Below are 26,813 nucleotides of genomic sequence, written 5' to 3'. Positions count from 1 at the left end.
CACCATTTTAAAGATAAACTTATTGTAAATCCAGCCACAGTGTCCGATTTCAAATAGGCTTTACGGGGAAAGCTCACCAAACGATTGTTAGGTCAGCACCTAGTCACAGAAAACCATACAGCCATTTTCCAGCCAAGGCTAGGGCTCACAAAAGTCAGAAATAGCGATTAAATTAATCACTAACCTTTGATCTTCATCAGATGGCACTCACAGGACTTCATGTTACACAATAAATGTGTGTTTTCTTCGATAAAGTTAATATTTATGTCCAAAAACCTAATTTGGTGTGTTATGTTCAGAAATGCATTGTCTCAAACAAACATCCGGTGAAAGTGCAGAGAGCCACATCAAATAACAGAAATACTCATCATAAACATTGATAAGATACAAGTGTTAAACATACGAATACAGAACTTCTCCTTAATGCAACTGCTGTGTCAGATTTCAAAAAGGCTTTACAACGAAAGCACACTTTGCGAGTAACCCATATAGCCATTTTCCAACCAAGGAGAGTGTCACAGAAGTCAGAAATAGCATTAAAAGAATCACTTACCTTTGATCTTTATCTGGTGGCACTCCCCGGTCTCCATGTCAGACAACAAATGTTCGCTTTGTTCGATAAAGTTCATCTTTATGTCCAAATACCTCCGTTTTGTTGGTGCGTTTAGTTCAGAAATCCAAAGGCACAATGCGCACTCTCAACACCAAGATGAAAAATCCAAAAAGTACAATAAAAGATTGTAGAAACATGTCAAACAATGTTTAAAATCAATCCTCAGGTTGTCTTTGTCATAAATAATCAATATTTCAACCTGAAAAAAGCTTTGTCAATGGAAAAGGTAAACAAGAAATGCGCGCTCCCGATCACGTGCTTGGTTCATGTCTGGAAATGTCCACTCTCCTCTCATTGAAAGCAGTGTTACTCCCTCATTTTTCAGAGTAAAAGCCTGAAACAATGCCTGAAGACTGGGCACATGTTGAGGAAGCCATAGAGATTGTGAACTGGGTCCTAAGTCTTTGTATGGTGGATAGGCTTTCAATGGAAAAACAGCCTTTCAAAATAATAGTATTTACTGGTTGGATTTTCCTAGGGTTTTTTCCTGCCATTACAGTTCTGTTATACTCACATTATTTTAACAGTTTTGGAAACGTTAGTGTTTTCTATAGTGTTTTCTATCCAAATCTACTAATTATATGCATATCCTAGCTTATGGGCCTGAGTAGCAGGCAGTTTAATTTGGGCACACTTTTCATCCGGAGGTGAAAATACCACCCCCTGCCCATAACAAGTTAATTTAGACCCCCTCTGTGAGGCCCCCCTCCCCTTATATCAGCTCAACCACAAATGTATCAAATTGTAACTGCAACTGTTGCTCCTCGCAGGATGTGGCTCCTATTTAAGATGTATACTGTCAACTTCCCCCGTGGCTGCCTTTTGCGCGTGTGTGTGTGTGCGAGCTATCCATTCAGACTGGTGGCAGGGCTGGGTGTATGCCCCTGGCTGGGGATGACTGTAGCCTGAGGGAGACTAGTTCTCTGGACCTAACACGGGCTCCTCGCAGGAGGCCCCCATCAATCACACTGGCCTAGTGTCACCCCCTGGACTTCTGCAAGAGAGTAGAAAGGAGGGAGTAATGAGGGAAAGAGAGGGGGTGATTGAGGCAGGGAGAGAAAGAAGGGTGCTGTTTTCATCTAGTCTTAACTTCTGGACTGGGGTAGCTGTGGTGTTGAACAGCCCCAGTATTAGCACAAGTGTAGTTATTCCTATTTCTTAACTGTATAATCACTTTATGGTTCACACAGTGAATGTAACCTCTCCCCCCTCCTCTTTACTAGGCATTTGGGAATGCCAAGACGGCTCACAACAACAACTCCAGCCGCTTTGGGAAGTTCATCCAGGTCAACTACCTGGAGAGTGGGGTGGTGAGAGGGTGAGTACTGGCCGCTGGCCCACACTGTGTGTTGTGATAACTCTCAATCCTCCTTTCCGACTTACCCTGTAAACACACACTCCATCCCTGGTGGATGTTCCTGAGCCAGTTTCTGCAGACACAGCCACGGTGACTGCAGACACAGCCACGGTGACTGCAGACACAGCCACGGTGACTGCAGACACAGCCACGGTGACTGCAGACACAGCCACTCTTACTTCCATCATACCATATAAGGCTCGTGAGAAGCACTGTAGTGTGTTTGTTTCTGTTGTGATACCTCTGAGGCCTGAAGCCCTAACCACGTTATAGCACAGCCTCCTTCCTCTCTCTGCCTACAATCTCTCTGGTTACTGCCTGCAGTTTCTCTGGTTACTGCCTACATCACATGCCCTGTCATTTCCTGTCTAACAGAGGAAGGGAGCGCTTATCGTAAAGTTTAACAAAATCAAATGATTAAACGGGTGGATCTAATCCTGAATGCTGATTTGGTTAAAAGCGCATTCTAGCCGGTGTCTATTCCACAAGTTACCACCGGCTAAATCTATGACGTTAAAAGGCCTATTTACTCTGTTCCATCTGACTGCGCAATCCACTGTCTCATCAGCCCAGGCAGGGAAGTTGTAAACTTGATCTCCACTATAAAAAGCATCTAGACATTTTCTCTTAGACAAACATTTAGTTTTCCACAACGGAGATTTGTATAAACCTTGCTGTCTGTCTGTCCGACATTTGCAACATTATTTTAATGTTAAAATTCCATCTTCAACTGTCCAATAGTAATGAAAATGTAGGGGTCAGGACTGGAGAGGCAGGCAGTGTCTCTCAGCCAGTCGAAATCATGAATCAGCTGGCATAATTTTTATGAATATATACAAAGAAATGTCAATTTAAAAAAAACGGTGAAACGAAGTGCAGTTAGTTTGCAGTCTTTACAGATTCCGTTTGAAGTGATTGTGTTAGCTGTTTTGTTGGCTAGCTCCTCTGAACAACAGAGCACATTGATGATTGAGCACATTTTCAATGCCAGGTGAAACCGCACCTCATTAGCACATTGTTATGGATGTATCCAAATAAATGTCACTAGAAAACGGATTAAACAAATGCATCTACTGTTATTCTGTCTGCACTGTTTGACCTGACTAAGTTAGTCGTAGTTGGCTAGCTAGCAAGCAAGGGATAAGAATGTGGCCAGCCAGTATGGCAATGGAACATTTGGAGCGAACGATGTCCATAGATACAGAACAAAAAGACTGAACGACCCGGTCGCGTCTCTGGCAACCGAACCAATAGAACGAATGACCAGCCGGCTTGGATAGCAACCCTAGAATTTTTATGAATAATGAAATACTTTAATCATTATTTGGATATGTTGGTAACCCGTTGTATGAAAGTGATAATGCCCTCGAAGCCGTTGTTTGGTGGATATATTGGCACGGTTTTCCGGCCTGAAAAGAACACCCGTGCCAATATATCCTCCAAACACTGGCTTCTCGAGCATTATCACTTAAATGAAACATGAGTGACTAGGGTTGCACATTTTGGGGAATATTCAGAGGTGGGAATTAACGGGAATATATGGGAATTAACGGAAATATATGCAAATGAATATTAATACCATTTAAATATAGATGTTTTTTGCATTGGACATATTTACCATATAATTTGGAGACAGAAACATAAACCTTTTACCTTATCATAAGTAGAAATAATTGCAAATTATTAAATCCTTCCAATATAAATTTTAAAAACTATTTAGTTACGATTTGAACTTTAATTAAAGGAGTTGACTCTTCACATGGGATGATTTCACTGAACAACAAAAGGGAGTATTGCATGATACCCAATGATCCATCGCATCTCCCAAAAACATTTTCAACATACAGCTGTAAAATTATAGTCTAGATACTAAAGCTTTGGTTGTCTTCCTCTCAGGCTTCCATGTCTTCTCCCTGGACCTCCTCAATGTCCACCTCTTGAACATCAGACTCTGACGCCTCATCTTCACTGTCACTTTCCAACCTTGTTGAGGATGGCTCAAAAAGCCTCAAATTTTCCCAGATGTCCAAAAAATGTTCAGCCCTTGTATTGGTCAGCCTGTTGGGTGCTTTGGTGTGTGTGTTCCCAAACAAAGATCAGTTGCGCTCTGAGGCAGCTGATGTTGGTGGGATTTGGAGGATGATGGAGGCAACAGGGGAAAGAGCCTCAGATCCACAAAGTCCCTTCTACCAGGTGGCTGATGAGATATGTTGGCACGACTGCCATATTGCATCTCCATCCCAAAGCCTTTGCTTGGAAGTGTACTTCGCCAGACTGCCAAGAACCTTGCCCTCATCCAGGCCCAAGGTGGTGAGACACGGTAGTGATGACACCATAGGCCTTGTTGATCTCTGCACCAGACAGGATGCTCTTGCCAGCATACTTGGGGTCCAACATGTACGCTGCAACGTATATGGGCTTCAGGCAGAAGTCTTCATGCTTTTTGATGCATTTCAGAACTGCAGTTTCCTCTGCTTGGAGCAACAGTGAAGTGGGCAGGGCAGTACGGATTTCTTCTCTTACATCTGCAAGCAGAGTCTGAACATCAGACAGGATGACATTGTCTCCCTCAATCCGTGCAATGTCTACTTCTGTAGGTTTCAGGCTGCTTACCACTCTCTCCCAAAATACATCTTCCAGGAGGATCCTCTTGATGGGGCTGTCCATATCAGGAGACTGTGATATGACCATTCCTTGTAAAGACTCCCTCCCCTCCAGGAGACTGTCAAACATTGACAGCACCACCCCAATGGGTGTTGCTGGGCAGCTTCAATGTGGTGCTCTTATTCTTCTCACTTTGCTTGGTGAGGTAGATTGCTGCTATAACTTGATGACCCTTCACATACCTAACCATTTCCTTGGGTCTCTTGTAAAGTGTATCCATTGTTTTCAGTGCCATGATATCTTTGAGGAGCAGATTCAATGCATGAGCAGCACAGCCAATGGGTGTGATGTGAGGGTAGGACTCCTCCACTTTAGACCAAGCAGCCTTCATGTTCACAGCATTGTCTGTCACTAGTGCAAATACCTTCTGTGGTCCAAGGTCATTGATGACTGCCTTTAGCTCATCCGAAATGAAGAGACTGGTGTGTCTGTTGTCCCTTGTGTCTGTGCTATTGTAGAATGCTGGTTGAGGGGTGGAGATGATGTAGTTAATTATTCCTTGCCCACGAACATTCGACCACCCATCAGAGATTATTGCAACACAGTCTGCTTTCTCTATGATTTGCTTGACCTTCACTTGAATTTTGCATCCAGCAAATTAGTAGATAAAGCACTTCTGATTGGAGGGGTGTATGCTGGGCGAAGAACATTCAGACATCTCTTCCAATACACATTGCCTGTGAGCATCAGAGATGAACCAGTTGCATACACAGTTCGGGCAAGACATTCATCAGCATTTCTCTGACTACGTTACTCCATTGAGTCAAAAATGCTTCTGATTCCAGGAGGACCATGAGCTGTTGCTATCGATAAGGTGTCCGATTACCTCTATTCGAGGTGAAAATGATGAGGGACTTTTGTCAGGTTGCTTGTTGTAAGCTCTGAGGGAACTTTATGCACTTGGCCAGATGATTCTGCATCTTTGTTGCATTCTTCACATATTATTTGGGACAGTATTTGCAAATGTACACAGCTTTTCCTTCTACATTAGCTGCAGTGAAATGTCTCCACACATCAGATAGTGCCTGTGGCATTTTCCTGTAAAGATGAGAAAAAAATGTGTAAAAAAATACAAACAAGTACAATTCCATGTACAGATAAATAGTTAAGTAGTTAGATTAAACAACTCCTTTGTTAGATACATGTTTTAAAATGAAACATGTATGGAAACAGGTGCATTAGCACTCAGTTAGCAGGCCCAGGCAAGCTAAAAACCCACATGGTAGCAAAAACTAACTATCAGAAAAAATATATTCACCCCACCTAGTATTGTAATCAAAACTTACCAGAAAGCATGTAGTCCTTGGCTCGGACAGTGTAGTAGTGTGGGCTCAATAGCATCTCATTAGTGTGCAAGATCTTGAGAATCAGCTGTACATGTGATGGAAGAGTGCACTGTGCATGCAGAGGGTTCTAATTCCATTGACTATGGGATAGTTTAACCAATATATGCCACAATACATTGCCTTACATGTATCCCACAAAAAAAGGTTCACTGTTATAAGCTAACTAACTTTTCTGAAGAATTTAAGCATAATTCCTTAAATTCTAGAGCTTAACCTCCCATGGGAAAATTTGGGAAATTTCCCGGAAAGTTTCCGACCCTTTGCAACCCTATGAGTGACACTTTGGCCTCTGTTCGAGATGAGCTTACTCTACTATACAGACAGGGACAGTTATTCCCAACCTGATTATAAGGTCTTAAAACAGGGACTCATTGTTTTATATTGAATTGCTTAGCTTGAGAGGGGAGAAAGTAATTGAATAAGAACTGTTAAGTTGCTGTTGAGACTTCAGTGGATGAGCTGTACTAGTGATGGTTGAGCTTGTTATGCTTGTAGCAGAGTGTCTGTCAGTCAGAAGCCATTGATTACAGCAGGACAGTGCTGACATTCTGCTGTACAAAAGCTTGCTGTGGAGCAGCCAAGAGTGGAGCAGCCAAGGCCGCTCTATAGAGGAGATTACCAAGGGAAGCCCTGGGACGTGCTCAGCACTGCACTGGCAAGGGTGTTTTCATTCACTACATTACACTCTGCCTGGCTGGTTACAGGGTCTCACTGGGATGGGAGATGGGCTTTCTCAATGTAACAGAATAGCATGGGAATACCTGTGGCATGGATCTTTTAAGACTTGACTAGCGACAAAGTTACATCCTCCTCCTATTTGTGTATCGGTCTCTCTCTTCGTGTGGCAGCTATCCTGGGGTGGCAGGAGCATTGGGCCAGTAACCGAAAGGTCACTGGTTTGAATCCCGAGCCAACTGGGTGAAAAATCTGTCTGTGACCTTGAGCAAGGCACTTAACCCTAATTTCTCCTTTAAGTCACTCTGGATCAGGGCGTCTGCTAAATGACTAAATAGTCAAATGTGTGTGGTTGTATATGTGTCTCTCTGTGTGTGTCTCTGGGTGTGACTTGTGGATGGACTCCAGTATTCCCCGCCTGGCTCTGCTTATTTTTCTATTAGATCAGCTCTCTATAGAGACGCAAAGGGCCAGCTAGTGAAGTTTCCATGCTCAGCAAAGGCCACTGGCCTCCCTCCCTGCCTGAGCTTCCGGTGTTAAAATACACACAACAGCCATCGGCCCTCTATTCTTAGAGTTTCAACAAAATGAAAGATTAGCTTAAATGTTGTTTTTGTCAGACATGCCTACGTAAAAATGCAATTGTCTCTGTTTAAACTGTTGATCGTAGTGGCTGTTGTTGCACATTAACATTACCATGTCACTGTGTACATCAGACTGATGCCGTCCATATCTAGACTCTTAGTTCAACTGTTTAATGTTCCACCGACCATCTGCTCATGATTCCCCTCCCCCTCAGTCACTACCACCTCTCTCTCTCACTCACACACACACACACACACACACACACACACACACACACACACACACAAAAGACCCTCACCAGACACACTTCACAGCCAAGTGAAAGGACCAAACTAACTTCAGTGTCACTCGTTTTCTCATTCTCTCTCTCTCTCTCGTTCTTAGAGCCATCGTGGAGAAGTATCTCCTGGAGAAGTCTCGTCTGGTCTCCAGAGAGAATAATGAGAGGTAAAGGGCAACAACAGGGGTTACCTTTGATCCTCAATGACCTGTGGAGGCCCTCTGTAGAAACAGAGAGCTTCCCCCTGGTGCCTTTTGATATTCAGAAAGAAACAATTTCCAAGAGTGACTCTCAGAACTAACTTTTTACCTAGCCTGAATATGTGCCAAAGAGTTGTGATCAATATGGGAGATGATACTTGTTTTTTTTATGAATACATATTGAATTGATCATTTATTTATAAGCACTGAAGTCCTACTGTTTCTACTTCAAATGCCCTGGGTGGGGTTGTCATAGCCTGTACATATCATTAACCCTATTCTTCATGTTATTACTCACTAGGTATGTGTCAGAGTTCTATTATTATATGATAATGGATTAGTCCTGTTGTTACTCGTATACCATCTTGTCTGTTGAAATTAGCTTCTGTTTTCATAATGTCTGCCTGTGATGTCAGTGAGATTCTCAGAAGTAAACATGAAAACTCACGCCTGTGTGGTTTTGCAACAATGCAAGCCGGCCGGCCAACTGTTAACAAGACTGGAAAAACTGACAGCAGCATTCACGCTCATTACTAAACTGGCACGTTATATACACAGTCAATGTTGGGTCAGGGTATCTAATACTGCCACAGTGTTGACTTTTGATGGTCTGTATTCCAACATTTAAAACCAAAAATCGCCTTTTAAATGAATGTATGATTTATTCTTGCCAGCTAAAAATGCATAACCTTATAACAAAAGCAAACAAATAACAAATGCAAAAATCACACTGTATCCACTAACCAAACGCACCGTTACATTGTTCTGTGTCCCTTTAGGAACTACCATGTGTTTTACTATCTGCTGGTGGGAGCGTCAGAGGAGGAGCGCAAGGAGTTCAAACTGCTGCAGCCTGAAGATTACCTCTACCTCAAGCAGGTACTGTACACACACACACACACACTTACTGTACATTCCCCCTGCAAGAAAGAACCACATCCCCATTAGCTAGTCCCTTAGGTGCCCTTGACAGATATTCTGCTGTGTTTGCTTGTGTACATTAGCTTCATTATCTTCTTTTAGCAGATGCCCTTGGCTACATTCATTTAGTGTACATTCCCTTGTACCCTGACTCTCATTCTATTCATGGGTTGTGTGTGTGTCTTAATAATCTCTGTATTTGAACTGGCTCAAGGTAACATTCCCCGTCGGATTCAGTGCTAGTAAACCTGGTATGCAGAGTCATTGTCATGCAGTGAATGGCCTGCATATGCTCTGTTCTCTGCCCATAGGTTCATTAACATGCAGTGCACATATCTACCTATCTATCTGCAGCAATATTTTAAGATCGAAGATGAGGAAGACCTGTGCCATGACTTTGAGAGGCTTCAGCAGGCCATGGAGATGGTCGGATTCCTGTCTGCTACTAAGAAACAGTGAGTGGACATGCCCTGGTCATGGGCCGTGAATCTACACCACTGAGTTAACGTCTATCCCTTACACACCATTCGATTCCTTAAATGGCTGCCTATACGTTTGTCAAATACAGTAGGTCATACATATATTTGCATACTGTAGTCAGTTTGTATTACTTGGATCCTCTGCAAGCACTGCCATTAAACCCTTTCCTCTGGGGCAGTAGTCACAGTAGTTGGCAGTGATATGAAACAATGGAAAAGAAAGTCTGTTCTATTCATTTTGATTCTATGGTATGATGATTGTATCCCTTGTCTGTCCGCTGTAGGATCTTCTCTGTGCTGTCGGCCATCTTGTACCTGGGCAACGTGACGTACAGGAGGAAATCTACAGGCCGAGACGAGGGGCTGGACGTGGGGCCCCCGGAGGTCCTGGCTACCCTCTCAGACCTGCTCAAGGTAATAATGTCTGGTCTGCTGTTGTAGTCTACACCCAATCAACCATTAGTCTTTACTCTGGGTCCTGGAAAGACCAATTCCTTTTGTCCCGACCATGTACTAACACTTCTGATTAAGCTAATGAAGGTCTTTATGATGAGCTGAATCAGGGCCTGCATTCACAAAGCATCTCAGTCAGGGTAGGAATGCTCAGTCAGGGTAGGAATCTACGATCCGGTCCCCCTGTGTTATTCATTATGATCTAAAAGGAAAAAGTGCTCCTAGATCAGCACTCCTACTCTGAAACACTTTGAGAAAAACAGGCCTAGTATTAGTGATCTAATTAGGGTATTTGAGGTTGAAAGGATTGTAATAACCTAAACATGTGGCTAGGTATAGGTTTCATCATGACTAACATCCCAAACAGTGAATATATTCTATTATTGTCCAGTGAAGATGGTTCTTCCCTAATGATTATACAGGAAGCCTACTCTCCACTAAATCAATGTTTATTTTGTCCGTCCCCGATAATGTTGCAAGTCTTGAGAATTGTGTGTGACCTCCCAGGTGAAAGAGGAGTTGCTGGTGGAGGCGCTGACAAAGAGGAAAACGGTGACAGTCAATGACAAGCTGATTCTGCCCTACAGCCACAGTGAGGTAGGCAACCAACCACCGGTCTTTAAGGCCTATCATTATCTTGTGTGTCACGTATTGGTCTTTTCTATTTCCCTGTGTCTGTCTTCTCCGTCAATCTTCTCCGTCGGTCTTCTCCGTCGGTCTTCTCGGTCTTGACTGGTCCGTCGGTCTTCTCCGTCTTGACTGGTCCGTCGGTCTTCTCCGTCTTGACTGGTCCGTCGGTCTTCTCCGTCTTGACTGGTCCGTCGGTCTTCTCTGTCTTGACTGGTCCGTCGGTCTTCTCCGTCTTGACTGGTCCGTCGGTCTTCTCCGTCTTGACTGGTCCGTCGGTCTTCTCCGTCTTGACTGGTCCGTCGGTCTTCTCCGTCTTGACTGGTCCGTCGGTCTTCTCCGTCTTGACTGGTCCGTCGGTCTTGTCCGTCTTGACTGGTCCGTCGGTCTTGTCCGTCTGTCTGGTCCGTCGGTCTTCTCCGTCGGTCTTCTCCGTCGGTCTTGTCCGTCTTGACTGGTCCGTCGGTCTGGTCCGTCGGTCTTGTCCGTCTGTCCTCTCCGTGTTGTCTTCTCCGTCGGTCTTCTCTGTCGGTCTGGTCCGTCGGTCTTCTCCGTCGGTCTTCTCCGTCGTTCTGGTCCGTCGGTCTTCTCTGTCTTGACTTGTCCGTCTTGTCCGTCCGTCTTGACTTGTCCGTCTTGTCCGTCCGTCTTGACTTGTCTGGTCGTCTCCGGCGGTCCGGCGGTCGTCTCCGGCGGTGTCCGTGGCGGTCGTCTCCGGCGGTCTCCGTGGCGGTCGTCTCCGTCTTGTCCGTCCGTCTTGACTTGTCTGGTCGTCTCCGGCGGTCTGGTCCGGCGGTCGTCTCCGTCTGTCTCCGTGGCGGTCGTCTCCGGCTGTCTGTCTCCGTGGCGGTCGTCTCCGGCTGTCTGTCTCCGTGGCGGTCGTCTCCGGCTGTCTGGTCCGTCGGTCTTGTCCGTCTGTCTGGTCCGTCGTTCTTGTTGGTCGGTCTTCTCCGTCGGTCTGGTCCGTCTGTCTGGTCCGTCGGTCTTCTCCGTCGGTCTTCTCCGTCGGTCTTCTCCGTCTGTCTGGTCCGTCGGTCTTCTCCGTCTGTCTGGTCCGTCGGTCTGGTCCGTCGGTCTTCTCCGTCGGTCTGGTCCGTCGGTCTTCTCCGTCGGTCTGGTCCGTCGGTCTGGTCCGTCGGTCTGGTTCGTCGGTCTGGTCCGTCGGTCTTTTCCGTCTTTTTTCTCCGTCTGTCTTGTCCGTCGGTCTTCTCCGTCGGTCTTCTCCGTCTTGTCCGTCCGTCTTGACTTGTTCGTCTGGTCGTCTCCGGCGGTCGTCTCCGGCGGTCGTCTCCGGCGGTCGTCTCCGTCAGTCTCCGTGGCGGTCTTCTCCGGCTGTCTGGTCCGTCGGTCTTCTCCGTCGGTCTTCTCCGTCGGTCGGTTGGTCTTCTCCGGCGGTCGGGCGGTCTTCTCCGTCTGTCTTCTCTGTCTGTCTTCTCCGTCTGTCTTCTCCGTCGGTCTTCTCTGTCGGTCTTCTCCGGCGGTCCGTTGGTCTTCTCCGGCGGTCTGGATCGTCGGTTTTCTCCGGCGGTCGATTGGTCTTCTCCGGCGGTTGGGCGGTCTTCTCTGTCGGTCTTGTCGGGCGGGCGGGCGGTTCTCCGGTCGGTCTGTCTGTATCTCTCTCTCTTCTCCCTTCTTCCTGTCTTCCCATTCACTCCCAATCTCTCTTGCTCTCTGTCTCTTTGTCTGTCTCTCAGGCCATCACAGCGAGAGACTCCATGGCCAAGTCTCTGTACAGCGCCCTGTTTGACTGGATTGTCCTGCGCATCAATCACGCACTGCTCAACAAGAAAGACATGGAGGAATCTGTCCCGGTAAGAGAGCGATAACACACACACACATGCATGCACATAGGAATGCAGCCGAGAGTTTCCCCTCTCCAATGTTTAGTCCGGGACAGACATGTCGGCAATTCCTAATGCCCCACAAATAACTTGAAGTAAAAAGAATTAAGCAATTCATTTATTAAACTTTTTTTTAAAAGACCCTGCCAAAGCTCTAGTATGATACAAGTGACATTGTGAAGCCATTAACAACTTATCTACATTTCTGACTGACCTACTGTATGATTTGGTCTGTGCCAGTGTTTGTCTATAGGGGTCCTAGATATATTTGGCTTTGAGGACTTTGAGACCAACAGTTTTGAGCAGTTTTGCATCAACTATGCCAACGAGCAGCTTCAGTATTACTTCAACCAGCATATCTTCAAACTAGAGCAGGTGAGTTCGCCCTGGCTGCCTCTCATATATAAATACTTTTGTGTATATATAGTATATGTGGACACCCCTTCAAATGCATTGATTTGGCTATTTCAGCAACACTTGTCGCTGACAGGTATATTAAATCAAGCAAACAGCCATGCATTCTCCATAGACAAACATTGACAGTAGAATGGCCTTATTGAAGAGCTTAGTGACTTTCAATGTGGCACCACCATAGGATGTGACCTTTCTAACAAGTCAGTTTGTCAAATTTCTGTGCTGCTACAGCTTCCCCGGTCAACTGTAAGTGCTGTTATTGTAAAATGGAAACATCTAGGAGCAACAACGGCTCAGCCGCAAAGTGGTTGGCCACACAAGCTCACTGAAAGGGTGCGAGGAGGAATAATTTCCTGGGGCTGTTTTTCATGGTTCCGGCTTGGTCCATTAGTTCCCCTGAAAGGAAATCTTAACAATACAGCATACAATGACATTCTAGACGATTATGTGCTTCCAACTTTGTGGCAACTGTTTGGGGAAGGCCCTTTCCTGTTTTAGCATGACAATGCCATGTGCACAAAGCGAGGTCCATACAGAAATGTTTTGTTGAGATCGGTGTGGAAAACTTGATTGGCCTGCACAGGGCCCTGACCTCAACCGCGTCAAACACCTTTAGGTTGAATTGGAACGCAGACAGCGTGCCGGGACTAATCGCCCAACATCAGTGCCTGACCTCACTAATTTTCTTGTGGCTGAATGGAAGCAAGTCCCTGCAGCAATGTTCCAACATCTAGTGGAAAGCTTTCACAGAAGAGTATAGGCTGTTATAGCATCAAAGGGGGACCAACTCCATATTAATTCTCATGATTTTGGAATGAGTTGTTTGACGAGCAGCTGTCCACATACTTTTGGTCATGTAGTGTAGATTCAATGTCATTGTATTTCTATGGTGGCTCTCCATAAGGACAGTATAACAGCCCTGATGGATCCTATGTCTTCCCTAACTGTAAGCCTGTTTGTCCATTACAGGAGGAGTACCAGGCGGAGGGCATCACCTGGCACAACATAGACTACACAGACAACGTGGGCTGCATCCACCTCATCAGCAAGAAGCCCACTGGACTCCTGTACCTATTGGACGAGGAGAGCAAGTAAGGACTTCAAGTCTTTCAAAAATATATATATTCCATTAAAGAGATGGTGCACTTACATTCCATATGTTGTTTTGTTTTTTAATTACTGCAACTTAAAGATAGTGTTCATTACTTTGCTATGATTGACAGTATATTTACATGTTTGATGGAAGAAAAGTTAATGTGGTGAATCTATCACTTTATTCTCTTTCCCCCTTCACTCTCTCTCTCCTCCTCTCGCTCTCCAGTTTCCCCCGTGCAACTGACGAGACCCTGCTGGCCAAGTTCAAGCAGCAGCACCAGGGGAAGAAGTACTTTGTGCCCACACCTGTCATGGAGCCTGCCTTCGTCATCCGACACTTCGCTGGGAAGGTCAAGTACCAGATCAAGGTAGGGATGAATGAACATCCACCCCCAAACACAGTCACAGGCTCCCTGTTTACTATCATGTACAGTTGAAGTCGGAAGTTTACACCTTAGCCAAATACATTTAAACTCAGTTTTTCACAATTCCTGACATTTAATCCTGGTAAAAATTCCCTGTCTTAGGTCAGTTAGGATCACCACTTTATTTTAAGAATGTGAAATGTCAGAATAATAGTAGAAATAATTATTTATTTCAGCTTTTATTTCTTTCATCACATTCCCGAGTGGGTCAGAGGTTTACATACACTCAATTAGTATTTTGTAGCATTGCCTTTAAATTGTTTATCTTGGGTCAAATGTTACAGGTATCCTTCTACAAGCTTCTCACAATAAGTTGGGTGAGTTTTGGCCCATTGCTCCTGACAGAGCTGGTGTAACTGAGTCAGGTTTGTAGGCCTCTTTGCTCGCACATGCTTTTTCAGTTCTGCCCACAGATCTTCTATAGGATTGAGGTCAGGGCTTTGTAATGTCCACTCCAATACCTTGACTTTGTTGTCCTTAAGCCATTTTGCCACAACTTTGGAAGTATGCTTGGGGTCATTGTCCATTTGGAAGACCCATTTGCGACCAAGCTTTAACTTCCTGACTGATGTCTTGAGATGTTGCGTCAATATATCCACATAATTGTCCTACCTCATGATGCCATCTATTTTGTGATGTGCACCAGTCCCTCCTGCAGCAAAGCACCCCCACAACATGATGCAGCCACCCCCATGCTTCAAAATTGTGATGGTGTTCTTCGGCCATTATGGTCATTATGGCCAAACAGTTCTATTTTTGCTTCATCAGACCAGAGGACATTTCTCCAAAAAGTACAATCTTTGTCCCCATGTGCAGTTGCAAACCATAGTCTGGCTTTTTATGGCGGTTTTGGAGCAGTGGCTTCATCCTTGCTGAGCGGCCTTTTCAGGTGATGTCGATATTGGACTGGTTTACTGTGGATAAAAATACTTTTGTACCTGTTTTCTCCAGCATCTTCACAAGGTCCTTCGCTGCTGTTTCGGGATTGATTTGCACTTTTCGCACCAAAGTACGTTCATCTCTAGGAGACAGAACACGTCTCCTTCCCGAGCGGTATGATGGCTGTGTGGTCCCATGGTGTTTATAATTGCGTACTATTGTTTGTACAGATTAATGTGGTACCTTCAGGCGTTTGAAAATTGCTCCCAAGGATGAACCATTTTTTTTTTCTGAGGTCTTGGCTGATTTCTTTTTATTTTCTCATGATGTCAAGCAAAGCACAGAGTTTGAAGGTAGACCTTGATATACATCCACCGGCACACCTCCAATTGACTCAAATTATGTCAATTAGCCTATCAGAAGCTTCTGAAGCCATGACATAATTTTCTGGAATTTTCCAAGCTGTATAAAGGCACAGTCAACTTAGGTATGTAACTTCTGACCCACTGGATTTGTGATACAGTGAAATATAAGTGAAATAATCTGTCTGTAAACAATTGTTGGATAAATTACTTGTGTCATGCACACAAAGTAGATGTCTTAACCGACTTGCCAAAACTATAGTTTGTTAACAAGAAATTTGTGGAGTGGTTGAAAAACTAGTTTTAATGACTCAGTGTATGTGTATGTAAACTTCCGACTTCAACTGTAATGTCTAGGGGGTTGAGGGAGGTTTCTTGTATTTGTTTAGCTCTTCATTGTTATTGACAGCATTATTATTGTTGTTCAGAACGTTCTTACTCATTCGTGACAAAGCTTCCACTATTCATCCACTATTCACTTAACGAGGCAAGGCAGTTAAGAACAAAGTCTTATTTACAATGACGGCTTACCCCGGCCCAACCCGGATGACGCTGGGCCAATTGCAGCCGTATGTGATACAGCCTGGATTTGAACCAGGCACTGAGATGCAGTGCCTTAGACCGCTGCACCACTCGGGAGCCTCCGAGTGGTCAGACTGATGACAAACTGATGACAAACGGCGTCTTTCTTGGCGAGTCTAAAACGACCTCGGCATGCGAATCCACTCCTATGACTCTTCTTGGCAGGACTTCCGGGAGAAGAACACGGACCACATGCGTCCAGACATCGTGGCTCTGCTGCGGAGCAGTGACCGGGCCTATGTGCGTCAGCTGATTGGGATGGACCCGGTGGCCATGTTCCGCTGGGGCATCCTGCGAGCCACCATCAGAGGCATGGCTTCCTTCAACGAGGCTGGACGCCGCTGGGCCGCCAAGAACGCAGGTAGAATATATACACCTTACACTGTAGAAAAGTGGGAAGATGACTATATATATATATCCTTGAATTTCAAAGCCTCAATCTGCCAGTCTATTTGTTGTGTTGACTAGATGAGAAAAGTGTCTCGTTAAATTAAATCAAGGAAATACTAAACAGGGAGTTGGCCTCTGAAAGAACTCAACTGGATTATTTTTATTCATTTGACAAGCAGTAGTCATGGGGACCAGTCTTCTGTCCTCATAGAGCCTTTAGGCATCTAATGTTATGTTTGTCTGTGTTCCTGTCTGTGCGCGGGTGCTTGTCTGTGTTTGTTCAACAGGTGTGCAGCGCCCTACTTCCAGGACTCCTTTGGGGGAGCTGCAGAGGTCCAACACGCCTGTAGAGAGAATGTACAGGTAAGACCCAGATCCACCACATAGCTCTCTGACTGAGGGGCACACAGGGAAGAAGGTAAACTACATTTGTCCCAATATCCACACTTCCATCCCACTTAAGAAGTGATGCATTGGCCCTATGGCCCGCCTGTTTCATTTTCCTGGTCAGGTCAAGCATGCAGGAATAACTCCTGGCCCAAGCCATGCATACTAGATAGTATGTTAGTGTGGATCTTGAGACATATTATGGGAGGGCTGGGTATCGGGCCTTCTTCCTCTCTTCCACTGTTGTTTTGGGTGTGATGTCATGTGATTGACAGATGGGTCTCTCTGTCCCCTGAGGTACACTGCAGATAGGCAGGAATTCACAGTGGTTACAATCTACCACTGTGGAGCTACAATCTACCATGAGGAGCTAAACCCCAAGGACTATTCTTCCATCAGAAATCCACTTTAAAAGCACAACCCTACTAACTTGATCCAAAACCAAGTCGTCTAATTAATCTATACCATAAATATGGAAGATTGCATTTGGGATTAACCAGAATAATTTAAATCACTTTGCCTGATTGAGGTTCCTCATGGAGAACAAGTTGAGGATTGGATAATCAGTCAATCAATCAAATTGTATTTGTATAGGTCTTTTAAGAAATCCGTTTGTCTCAAAGATGACAAATGACAGGGTGAGCATCCATACAGTGGATTTATCCAGTGTCCCTGCACCAAGGATGACATGAAGAAGACTCAGACGGTAATATCTTAAAAATCACAAGATTCTTCAGGAAAGGTATCTGTTCTGGGAGACAAATGGAACTCCCCCTAAGCCTCTAGTAATTGGAACTGGATGAAACTATTGAAACAGTTGGCTTGTGTGCTTCCTGGTCTCTTGTATGACGTCAGCTTAGTCAAATCCATAGAAATAGAATTATATGTATCTCTATGGTGGAAAGAATCCTCCTTCATCTCATCCTGCCCTCTGTGTTGTTTCCCCTGCCCCTGGGTGACCCCAAGTGCTGTTCTCTCCCCTCCACAGACAGCATAGTTAGCCTAGTAGCAGGGTAGCCTAGTGGTTAAAGCATTGGACTCTAGTAACCGAAAGGTTACAAGTTCAAATCCCGACCTGACAAGGTACAAATCTGTTGTTCTGCCCCTGAACAGGCAGTTAACCCACTGGGTGGCCCGACATTGAAAATAAGAATTTGTTCTTAACTGACTTGCCTAGTTAAATAAAGGTTAAAAAAAAAAAAAAATCTACTTTGATCACTCTGACAAGCGCCCCCTAGAGGCTATCAAAGACATCTTCACAGCTGATTCAAATAATCAAAGCTCGATGATGGGTTGGTTATTTGAGCCAGCTAGGGCAAAAAACAAAATGTGCACGTGGGGGTGGGGGGTTACTTCATGACGGTTTGCAGCAGGCATATATTTCTTTAGTTAGGAAAGGAAAGCAGCTCCACTGCAAACATTGTCCGTCCTAATCATCGACAGGCTGCATCTTGTTCTTATTCTCTTCCTCCTTTCTCTTTCTCTCCTCTATTTCCCCCACTTTCTTGCTCTCTGTTTCTCTCCCTCTCTCAGCCATGGTAATCTGCCTTTTCATCCAGGTTTATTATGGTTAGTGTAGAACACAGAAAGGTGTTAGTGCTGCCATGCTCTGATCATTTACTCATTACTGGGAAGAAACTGGCAAGGCTGTGCACACTAATATAAGATAGTACAGCATTAAGAACATGTGCACACTAATACATAGTAGTAGTAAAATTTGGTACATGAATCAGGTCAGGGAAAGTGCTATACATCTCATGTCCTGGAGTAGTTGTGATGAGAGAGGAAATGTAATAAACAATTTCCTTTGGAGAAAGTTTGAGGATAACATAATTGTAGTGTCTAAATGGACCAAAATCCCCTGTTCTAATAAGAGCATTCTCAGAGAGGAACTGAGCAGTAAGCAAAACGCCACCCCTAGCACCATCGTTAGGCCCTACCCCTTATGTATTTTTATAGATCTGATAGGTGTAACCAATATGGGGATAGCTCCACCTAGGCTTTTGATAAGCTATGGGGAGGCTCCTCCATTATGCTTCCACCTATCTGGTTCCTTCAGACCTGAAAATAATGAAGAGGTCAGGGCTTTTATGGGCTGTTCTTGGACTGGGCTAGTTTGTCTATGGTACCTTTTACTTACGGCCCAGCCCTTCCTGCCTGACCTCCTTTTTGGTTTATTGATCAGATGTAAGTAGAGTATTATAAACTGCATTGTTCGAAGCCCTGAATGCTGATTGGCTGTCAGCTGTGGTATATCAGACTGTATACCACAGGTTTGACAAAACATGTATTTTTATTGCTATAATTACGTTGGTAACCTGTTTATAATGTCAATACAGCAACTCAGGGGTTTGTGATATATGGCCAATATGCCCTCTTAACAACAACAGTCTGCCCTATTCACCACCAGTATAACACCAGTCCAATGACTAATTCTAATCCGCAGCAGTGTAACACCAGCATGGATAAAATACATCAACCAGTGAAGCTTTGATTCAGGAATGCATGCTCACAGTACTTACTTACAGGAGTATGGTGTGAGAGAACACAACCTATTGTCTTTCTACACTCTGCTTTAGCCATGGCTGGATGGTCTGAACTAAAGCAGCATTAAACACCAGTTTTACATGATCTCAACTTCAGATCTCTAACTGGTTTGTTGGTGTGTTTCTCTTGGGAAGTAGGCTCTTTGGTGGTGGGGTGTTTTCTGTCTTTTGAGGTGTCCTGACAGCGGTGTTTCTACCCCCCCCCCCCCCCCCCCCCCTGTCCTCCCCTTATGCCCCGTGCCCAACACCCCTTCCCGTCTCCTCCCACTGTCTCTTACCCTCCATCCTCCTCACCCACTGTGGCCCTTGCTGGGTTGATTCAGGGACATGCATGCCCAGATAATCAGCTCCATTAAGGACTTGCAGCTGGACGGTGAGGACCCTCGCAAACTGCTGCAGTCCTGGGGTCGGCTGCGGTTCCCTCGACACCTCCTTCAGTGAGTCTGTAGCCCCTTCAGCTCAGCCCAGCTTGGCCTACCGTGGTCTAACCCAGCTTTAACAGTGCTCAACCTCAGTCCTCCTGGGGGCTGAGGCATCCCCTTAGTTGCAAATCTTTGTTCCAGGCCAGTACTAGCACACCTGATTTGACTAAGAAAAAATGTATCCTAGTCCAAAACTGGAAACAGAATTATGTATACGGCTAGAAGACATAATTCCTAATCCCTCACGCTCAACACGTGACAGACAGTTTAAGACACATGCTGGGTAATTGGCTGTTTTGAGACCAAACCTCATTGAAAAACATGAATCCTAGTTATTTGCTGATGGCTGCAAACAACACTAGTCTGCTTGTGATAGTGGACTGCAAAGCCCATAGAGACTGGCTTCCAATTTGATTTTGATTAGCATGAGGCTGATATTGTAATGCAGCGAGGATGTTGCCCATAAGGGGCTATAATGGAGATACAGAGGACTTGAGGAAAGCTGAGGATGCAATGATGGCCTCAATAGCACAGCTGCTGCATGAACAAACATTACTCACATGAATGCATTGGCTTCTAGATTAGATTTAAGAATGTGAAGTCTGAAAGAACCCAAAAGTTGTTGGAAATCATAGCTTGTTTTAACTTATGGCTGTTGGGTATAACATATACAAGTATTTAACACAGTGAAGAAACAAAACTAAAGCATTCGGTTGAGTCTCCCTCGAAAAATGTGTGTGCAGTGTTGACCGCACAAATTACACACTGTAATAAACCCAAGGCTGAAATCATTTAGTTGGCACATAGCAACAGTTCCACTATAAATCCAAGGCTGATATGATGAAAACAAGATAGCTGGAGGAACAGGTATCCTATGCGTCTCATCCAGGCTGTCTGATTATTTGGCTGGGTAATTGTGTCTGTGTGTCCCATCCGTGTGTCTGTTCATCCGTCATCCCACCCATACTCCAGGTGCAAGCCCTCACGCCTCATTGACTTAGAATGACTCGCCATACTAACAACACGGCTCACCCCCAACGCGCTCACCACTAGACCTCCTCAGCGACATCGCTGTGCTGAGCCCGTCTCACTAACCTCTCCCTCTCCCACAGGAAAAACAAGAATGCCAAGCAGAAACAGATCATACCTAAGGTAAACTTACAGTATCACACATACGCCAGCTACGTACGTACATACCTCCGACCACCTGAAATTATTTGTATTTCTTCATTATCTCAGATCTTGATCACTAAATTATCTAATATAAATGTTTGAAAATATAACATTTGAATCATTCGAGAGTATCAGCTACACTGAGGTGGTGTCTGCAGAACTCTGTGATGTTGATGCTGTTCCTTAGAGCCTGTTGGACTCTCGCTCCCTGAAGTTCATTGTGGGTCGAACCTTCCACGACCGCACCGCCAAGTCTCTGCTGCACCTCAACAAGAAGAAGAAGACTCCCAGCATTAGTGCTCAGTTCCAGGTCAGCTGATCTCTCCATCAAATACAGCAGCCAGACAGCCACTAACATACGATGCAGATGCAGGACTTTATTGGAGTTAGAATTAAATCCTTTTTACATTGACAGACCTCTCTGACTAAACTGCTGGAGACTTTGGGCAGAGCAGAACCCTTCTTCATCCGCTGTATTCGCTCCAACTCTGAGAAGGTAACGGCCCTTTTTTTCTATTATGTACAACCAAGATGATAATGATTATGATGAGTCCCTCTAATGATGTGCTGTGTATCTGTGTGTGTGCAGAAGGAGATGTGTCTGAACGAGACCCTGGTGCTGCAGCAGCTGCACTACACCGGCATGCTAGAAACGGTTCGCATCCGGAGGTCTGGCTATGGAGCCAAGTACACATTCCAGGTACACTGCACCTCTTTAATAACTCAGACAGCCAGAAGCAATGTCTGAAACAATAACTGTTGTTCATACTTGACATTCATTGTTTACCAATGAAAATAATTGCTTTATATCAGGGTTGTCAAACTCATTCCACGGAGGGCCGAGTGTCTGCAGGTTTTAGAGTTTTCCTTTCAATTAAGCTCTAGACGACAACGTGAGGAGAGTTCCTTACTAATTACAAGGGAGGAGTGAAAACCCGCCGACACTCGGTCCTCCGTGAAATATATTCTTTAATTCTTGCATGTTAGAAGGAACATTTTTATTGAGCAATGTCTGTCAAAACAAAATAGCTATTATAAATGTGTCCCTGTAGGAATTCATTGAGCAATTCCGAGTATTGCTGCCCAAGAATGCTACCGCCTCCAAGCCAGAGGACATCTCGGCCCTGTTCCAGAGGATGGCGCTCGACCACACCACTTACCAGATAGGAAAAACCAAGGTAAGACAAGCTCACCTCCACAATTTCCTCACAGAAATACATTTTAATTGTCTTTTAATTGTCTTGAATTAAATTGCGATCCTCAGGTTTACCTGAAGGAGCTGGAGCGTCAGCAGCTGCAGGACACACTGCACAAGGACGTGATGCGTAAGATAATCTTCCTGCAGTACTGGTTCAGGGCCCGCCTGGAGAGGAGGTACTTCCTGGAGATGAGACAGGCGGCCATCTTGATCCAGGTAAGCTGTGTGATAACCCGTCCTGTACAGATGTCAGCTCAAAGATGCCACTTTTCCTCATACAAAATGCCTAGAAATAGTATTTTCAATATCTGTTTCTTACAAAGAAATACATAGAAATTGACCAATATCCTTCCTTTATGAGACAATCATATTCCTGCAGAAGGGGAATAAATGAGTTCTGTTTGGTAATATATGTCAGGGTAATAATTTGTTCTTGCCCGTGTTCATCCCTCACAGCATGCGTGGCGTAGACGCCGTAAGGAACAGCAGTGTCAGGCAGCCACGCTGATCCAGGCTGTGTGGAAGGGCTCCAGACAGAGGTCCGAGTACCTCCGCAGGCATACCAGCATTATGAAGATCCAGGCTCTGGCTAGAGGACACTCCGCACGGAGGAGGTACAGCACAAGGCCACACCACTGAAATACATGCATTGCTTAGTGTAGTATTTATAAAGTGTGAAATGCCTTGAGTTACCGGTAAACACTGACTTAGTTGAATTGAATTGAATTTATTTGGGTTAAATATAATATACAACAAAATGTACAATGTGGACCCAGAGGATAGCACTTAAAAGTTTTAATCAAAACACTTGTTTCCAAAGTGTCCCTCCGAGGTACAAACAAATAACACATATGATTAAAAGAGCGACAAGATTACAAACAACCACATTGCATTCATTTATATTGACATCCTAAAAAGTGGCACGTATAGTGCCACGTATAGTGCCACTTTTTAGGATGTCAATATAAATGAATGCAATGTGGTTGTTTGTAATCTTGTCGCTCTTTTAATCATATGTGTTATTTGTTTGTACCTCGGAGGGACACTTTGGAAACAAGTGTTTTGATTAAAACTTTTAAGTGCTATCCTCTGGGTCCACATTGTACATTTTGTTGTATATTATATTTAACCCAAATAAATTCAATTCAGTGCACATTTTCCTAACCTTAAAGGCCCAGTGGAGTCCTGTGTTATTTCATATTTTTTTTTATTTCCACACTGTGGTTAGAATAATACTGTGAAATTGTGTAAATTATAATAATGCCCTTTTAGTGTAAGAGCTGTATGAAAAGACCACCTGAAATTTCAGCCTGTTTTGGTGGGATGAAGTTTTGGCCTGCCTGATGACATCACCAGGCTGTAAATTAGTTAACAGACCAAAAAGAGTTTCAAACCGCTAGTTTTCAGTTTTCCACGCAGACCACTCCAACAGTTCTAGCAAAATTCTTCTTGAGAAATTGTTCTTTGCTAAGAACCTATTTGTTTCTTTTTTTCCATTTGAATTTAAAACAATCACACTAAGGTACTTGAGATAAAAACGACTGCGTTGGGCCTTTAAAAAACAACATTCGTTGCACATCATCTCTTACCTCGGAAACAAGCTATGCCTTGTATAGAAAATGCTATACAAATGCTTGCAAATTCCGAGAGATGCCTAACATTGTCATATGAATGTTGAACCACTACTGAATCATGTTAACTTAACAGGTGCCATTCAATACGGGAGGAGAGGAGGAAAAAGGAGGAGGAAGACGAGGAGGCCAGGAAGAAAGAAGAGGAAGCCAGGAAGAGGGCGGAGGAAGAGGCAGCAAGGCAAGCAGAAGAGGCAGCCAGGCTAGCAAGAGAGGCAGAAGTGGAGGCAGCCCGACTGGAAATGGAAGCAGAGGAAGAAGCATTTAGGAGAAAGAAAGAGGCTGTGCAGGAGGCAGTGGAATGGAGGGCGAGGGAGGAGGTAAGGCTGAGGCAAGCAGAACGTGTCAACAAGGAACCTGAGACACAGGAGGAGCCAGAGGCACAGGTGACAGCTGAAATAACTCTAGATGAGAGCCAACATGAGGATAAAGTGCCTGTCCAGAACAAGGAGAAGCAGAGGGAGGAGACAGAAGCTGTCGAGGCTGCAACTACTTCACCTCCTGAGGAGGTGGAAATGGGGGATGCTTCTACAGTCTTCCAGCCTGATGAGGGCAACGGTACACAGGCTGAGGTTGGGCCTCAGCTGGAGGAGGAGAGCCAGGCTATGGAGGAACCGGAGGAAGCACACTCCGAGGAGGAGGAGGAGACAAAGGAGGAAGCTGCCCCCCAGTCACCAGAAAAAGACAATGGGGCTCAGGCTGCTGCGGAGGCACACAGGTCGCAGGTCTCCAGGAGCCAGGAGAAGAGAGAACAGCGGCGCCAGCGGGGCATGGAGCACAGCCAGCGGGAGAGTGAGCGGGTCGCCTTGGCAGCCACCAAGGAGGAGCCTGTCCCTAAGATCAAAGGTCAGGAGGCAGCAAGCCGAGCCGAGGTCAAGCCAAAAGAGCGGGCCGAGCGGGCAGACAGCAAGGAACTGGACCAGTACACCTTTGTAGCCTGGAAGAAAGAGGCCAAAGCCACATCCCACACCCCTGCACCTGTACGCCCCAGCACCTTACGCCTGAACCCCCCCGAACCAATGGATGACAGGAACGGCCATAATGAGGTCCTGGGTCCAGGCAATCTGGTTCGCTACAGCCAACAGGGCACCATGAAGGAGAAGGCAGAGAAATGGAAGGGGAAGAAGACTGATGGACGACAACCAGAGGGCAGCAGTCCTGACGACCACAGCAAGGACAGAAGGAAAAAACATTCACCGTACGACATTCCATATCCTTGTGATATCTACAGTAATATTAATGAGTTATACTTGCTTTAGGATATCATTGTCTCTGCAACATGAGAAAAGACTGAGGATTCCCCCAGTTATGATTATTAATTTTAGATCTCGGTCTCCCTTTATTTCCAGGAGTGGTAGTAACTCTCTTGATGCGGTGTCCCCTGGCTCAGACAATTCTGGTGCCACTTCCAACAGAGAGGTAACATTGCTATACTATTATAACCACCATTTCTTTTTAAATGTTTTCATATTTTTTAATTTAGCTTATATTTAACTAGGCAAGTCAAATAAGAACAAATTCTTATTTACAATGACGGCCTGCCAAGAGGCAAAAGGCCTCCTATGGGGGCAAAGTAAAACACATCGACAAGAGACACCACAACATGGTAGCAGCAACACATAGCACAGCATGACAACAACATGGCAGCAGCACAAACACAGTACAAACATTGTTAGGCACAGACAACAGCACGAAGGGCAAGAAGGTAGAGACAACAATACATCACCCGAAGCAGCCATAAGTGTCAGTAAGAGTGTCCATGATTGAGTCTGAATGTAGAGATGGCGATAAAACTGTCCAGTTTTAGTGGGTTTTTTTGCAGCGCTTTCCGTTCTCTAGCTGCAGCGAACTGAAAAGAGGAGTGACCCCGGGATGTGTGCACACTGAACAAAAATATAAACACAACATGCAACAATTAATGATTTTAATGAGTTACAGTACATGTAATGAAATCAGTCAATTGAAATAAATGCTATGGGTTTCACTTGACTGGGAATACAGATATGTATCTGTTGGTAGGGGCGTGGATCAGAAAACCAGTCAGTATCTGGTGTGACCACCATTTACTTCGTGCAGCATGACATATCTCCTTTACATAGAGTTGATCAGGCTGTGGACCTGTGGTATGTTGTCCGACTCTTCAGTGGCTGTGCGAAGTTGCTGGATATTGTCAGGAACTGAAACACACCGTTGTACATCCTGATCCAGAGCATCACAAACATTCTTAATGGGTGACATGTCTGGTAAGTATGCAGGCCATGGAAGAACTGGGACATTATCATGCTGAAACATGAGGTGATGGCGGCGGATGAATAGCACGACAATGGATCTCATCACGGTATCTCTGTGCAGTCAAATTGCCATCGATAAAATGCAATTGTCTGCATTGTTTGTAGCTTATGCCTGCCCTTCCCATAATCCCACCGCCACCATGGGGCACTCTGTTCACAACGTTGAAATCAGCAAACTGCTCTCACATGCAATGCCATACACACTGTGTGCCATCTGCCCGGTACAGTTGAAACCGGGATTCATCCGTGAAGAGCACAGTGGCCATCGAAGGTGAGCATTTAGCCACTAAAGACAGTTACAACACCGAACTCCAGTAAACTCAAGACCCTGGTGAGGACGACGAGCACACCTGAGATGGTTTGACTGTTTGTGCAGTAATTCTTCACTTGTGCAAACCCACAGTTTCATCGGCTGTCCAGGTGGCTGTCCAGGCTGGTCTTGGAGGATCTCTCAGGTGAAATGAACATTCAGTTCTCTGGCAGCAGCTCAGGATGACATTCCTGCAGTCAGCATGCCAGTTGCACGTTCCCTCAAAACTTGAGACATCTGTGGGATTGTGTTGTGACAAAACTGCACATTTTAGAGTCCTTTTATTGTCCCCAGCACAAGGTACACCTGTGTAATGATCATGCTGTTTAATTAGCTTGTTGATATGCCATACCTGTCAGGTGGATAGATTATCTTGGCAAAGGAGAAATGCTCACTAACAGGGATGTAAACAAATTTGTGGGAGAAATAAGCTTTTTGTGCGTATGGAACATTTCAGGGATCTTTCATGTCATCTCGTGAAACATGGGACCAACACTTTACATGTTGCGTTTTATATTTTTGTTCAGTCTATGTGTAGGATGAGGGTTGGAGTAGGTATCTCAAAATAGGGGGGAGTGAGGCCTAAGAGGGTTTTATAAATAAGCATCAACCAGTGGGTCTTGTGCCGGGTATACAGAGATGGCCAGTTTACAGAGTGTAGAGTGCA

General features: G+C 45.0%; 1 protein-coding gene across 12 annotated transcripts in view; it reads left to right on the top strand.

Moving 5' to 3' along the window:
* Positions 1–26,813, top strand: part of LOC110498717 (unconventional myosin-IXb) — a 115,048-nt gene that overhangs the window by 56,937 nt on the left and 31,298 nt on the right. For 8 of the 12 annotated variants that reach the window (XM_021575441.3, XM_090198657.1, XM_090198614.1 and 5 more), the window contains exons 3-24: positions 1,837–1,931; positions 7,625–7,687; positions 8,500–8,599; positions 8,996–9,096; positions 9,405–9,534; positions 10,081–10,170; positions 11,895–12,011; positions 12,282–12,416; positions 13,425–13,546; positions 13,777–13,918; positions 15,964–16,159; positions 16,476–16,551; positions 19,445–19,558; positions 20,656–20,695; positions 20,904–21,026; positions 21,132–21,212; positions 21,306–21,416; positions 21,769–21,894; positions 21,981–22,130; positions 22,371–22,528; positions 23,622–24,743; positions 24,895–24,964. In XM_021575441.3, the coding sequence (XP_021431116.1) occupies positions 1,837–1,931; positions 7,625–7,687; positions 8,500–8,599; positions 8,996–9,096; positions 9,405–9,534; positions 10,081–10,170; positions 11,895–12,011; positions 12,282–12,416; positions 13,425–13,546; positions 13,777–13,918; positions 15,964–16,159; positions 16,476–16,551; positions 19,445–19,558; positions 20,656–20,695; positions 20,904–21,026; positions 21,132–21,212; positions 21,306–21,416; positions 21,769–21,894; positions 21,981–22,130; positions 22,371–22,528; positions 23,622–24,743; positions 24,895–24,964 (3,462 nt within the window). The remainder of the gene's footprint in view (positions 1–1,836; positions 1,932–7,624; positions 7,688–8,499; positions 8,600–8,995; positions 9,097–9,404; positions 9,535–10,080; positions 10,171–11,894; positions 12,012–12,281; positions 12,417–13,424; positions 13,547–13,776; positions 13,919–15,963; positions 16,160–16,475; positions 16,552–19,444; positions 19,559–20,655; positions 20,696–20,903; positions 21,027–21,131; positions 21,213–21,305; positions 21,417–21,768; positions 21,895–21,980; positions 22,131–22,370; positions 22,529–23,621; positions 24,744–24,894; positions 24,965–26,813) is intronic. The other 4 variants (XM_090198450.1, XM_090198733.1, XM_090198798.1 and 1 more) reach the window with 1 other exon arrangement.

The sequence above is a fragment of the Oncorhynchus mykiss genome, chromosome 1 (genome assembly GCF_057628025.1).
Source record: "Oncorhynchus mykiss isolate SJ-2025 chromosome 1, ASM5762802v1, whole genome shotgun sequence".
In the NCBI taxonomy this organism is placed as follows: domain Eukaryota; kingdom Metazoa; phylum Chordata; class Actinopteri; order Salmoniformes; family Salmonidae; genus Oncorhynchus; species Oncorhynchus mykiss.
This window is presented reverse-complemented; position numbering and strand designations above follow the sequence as displayed.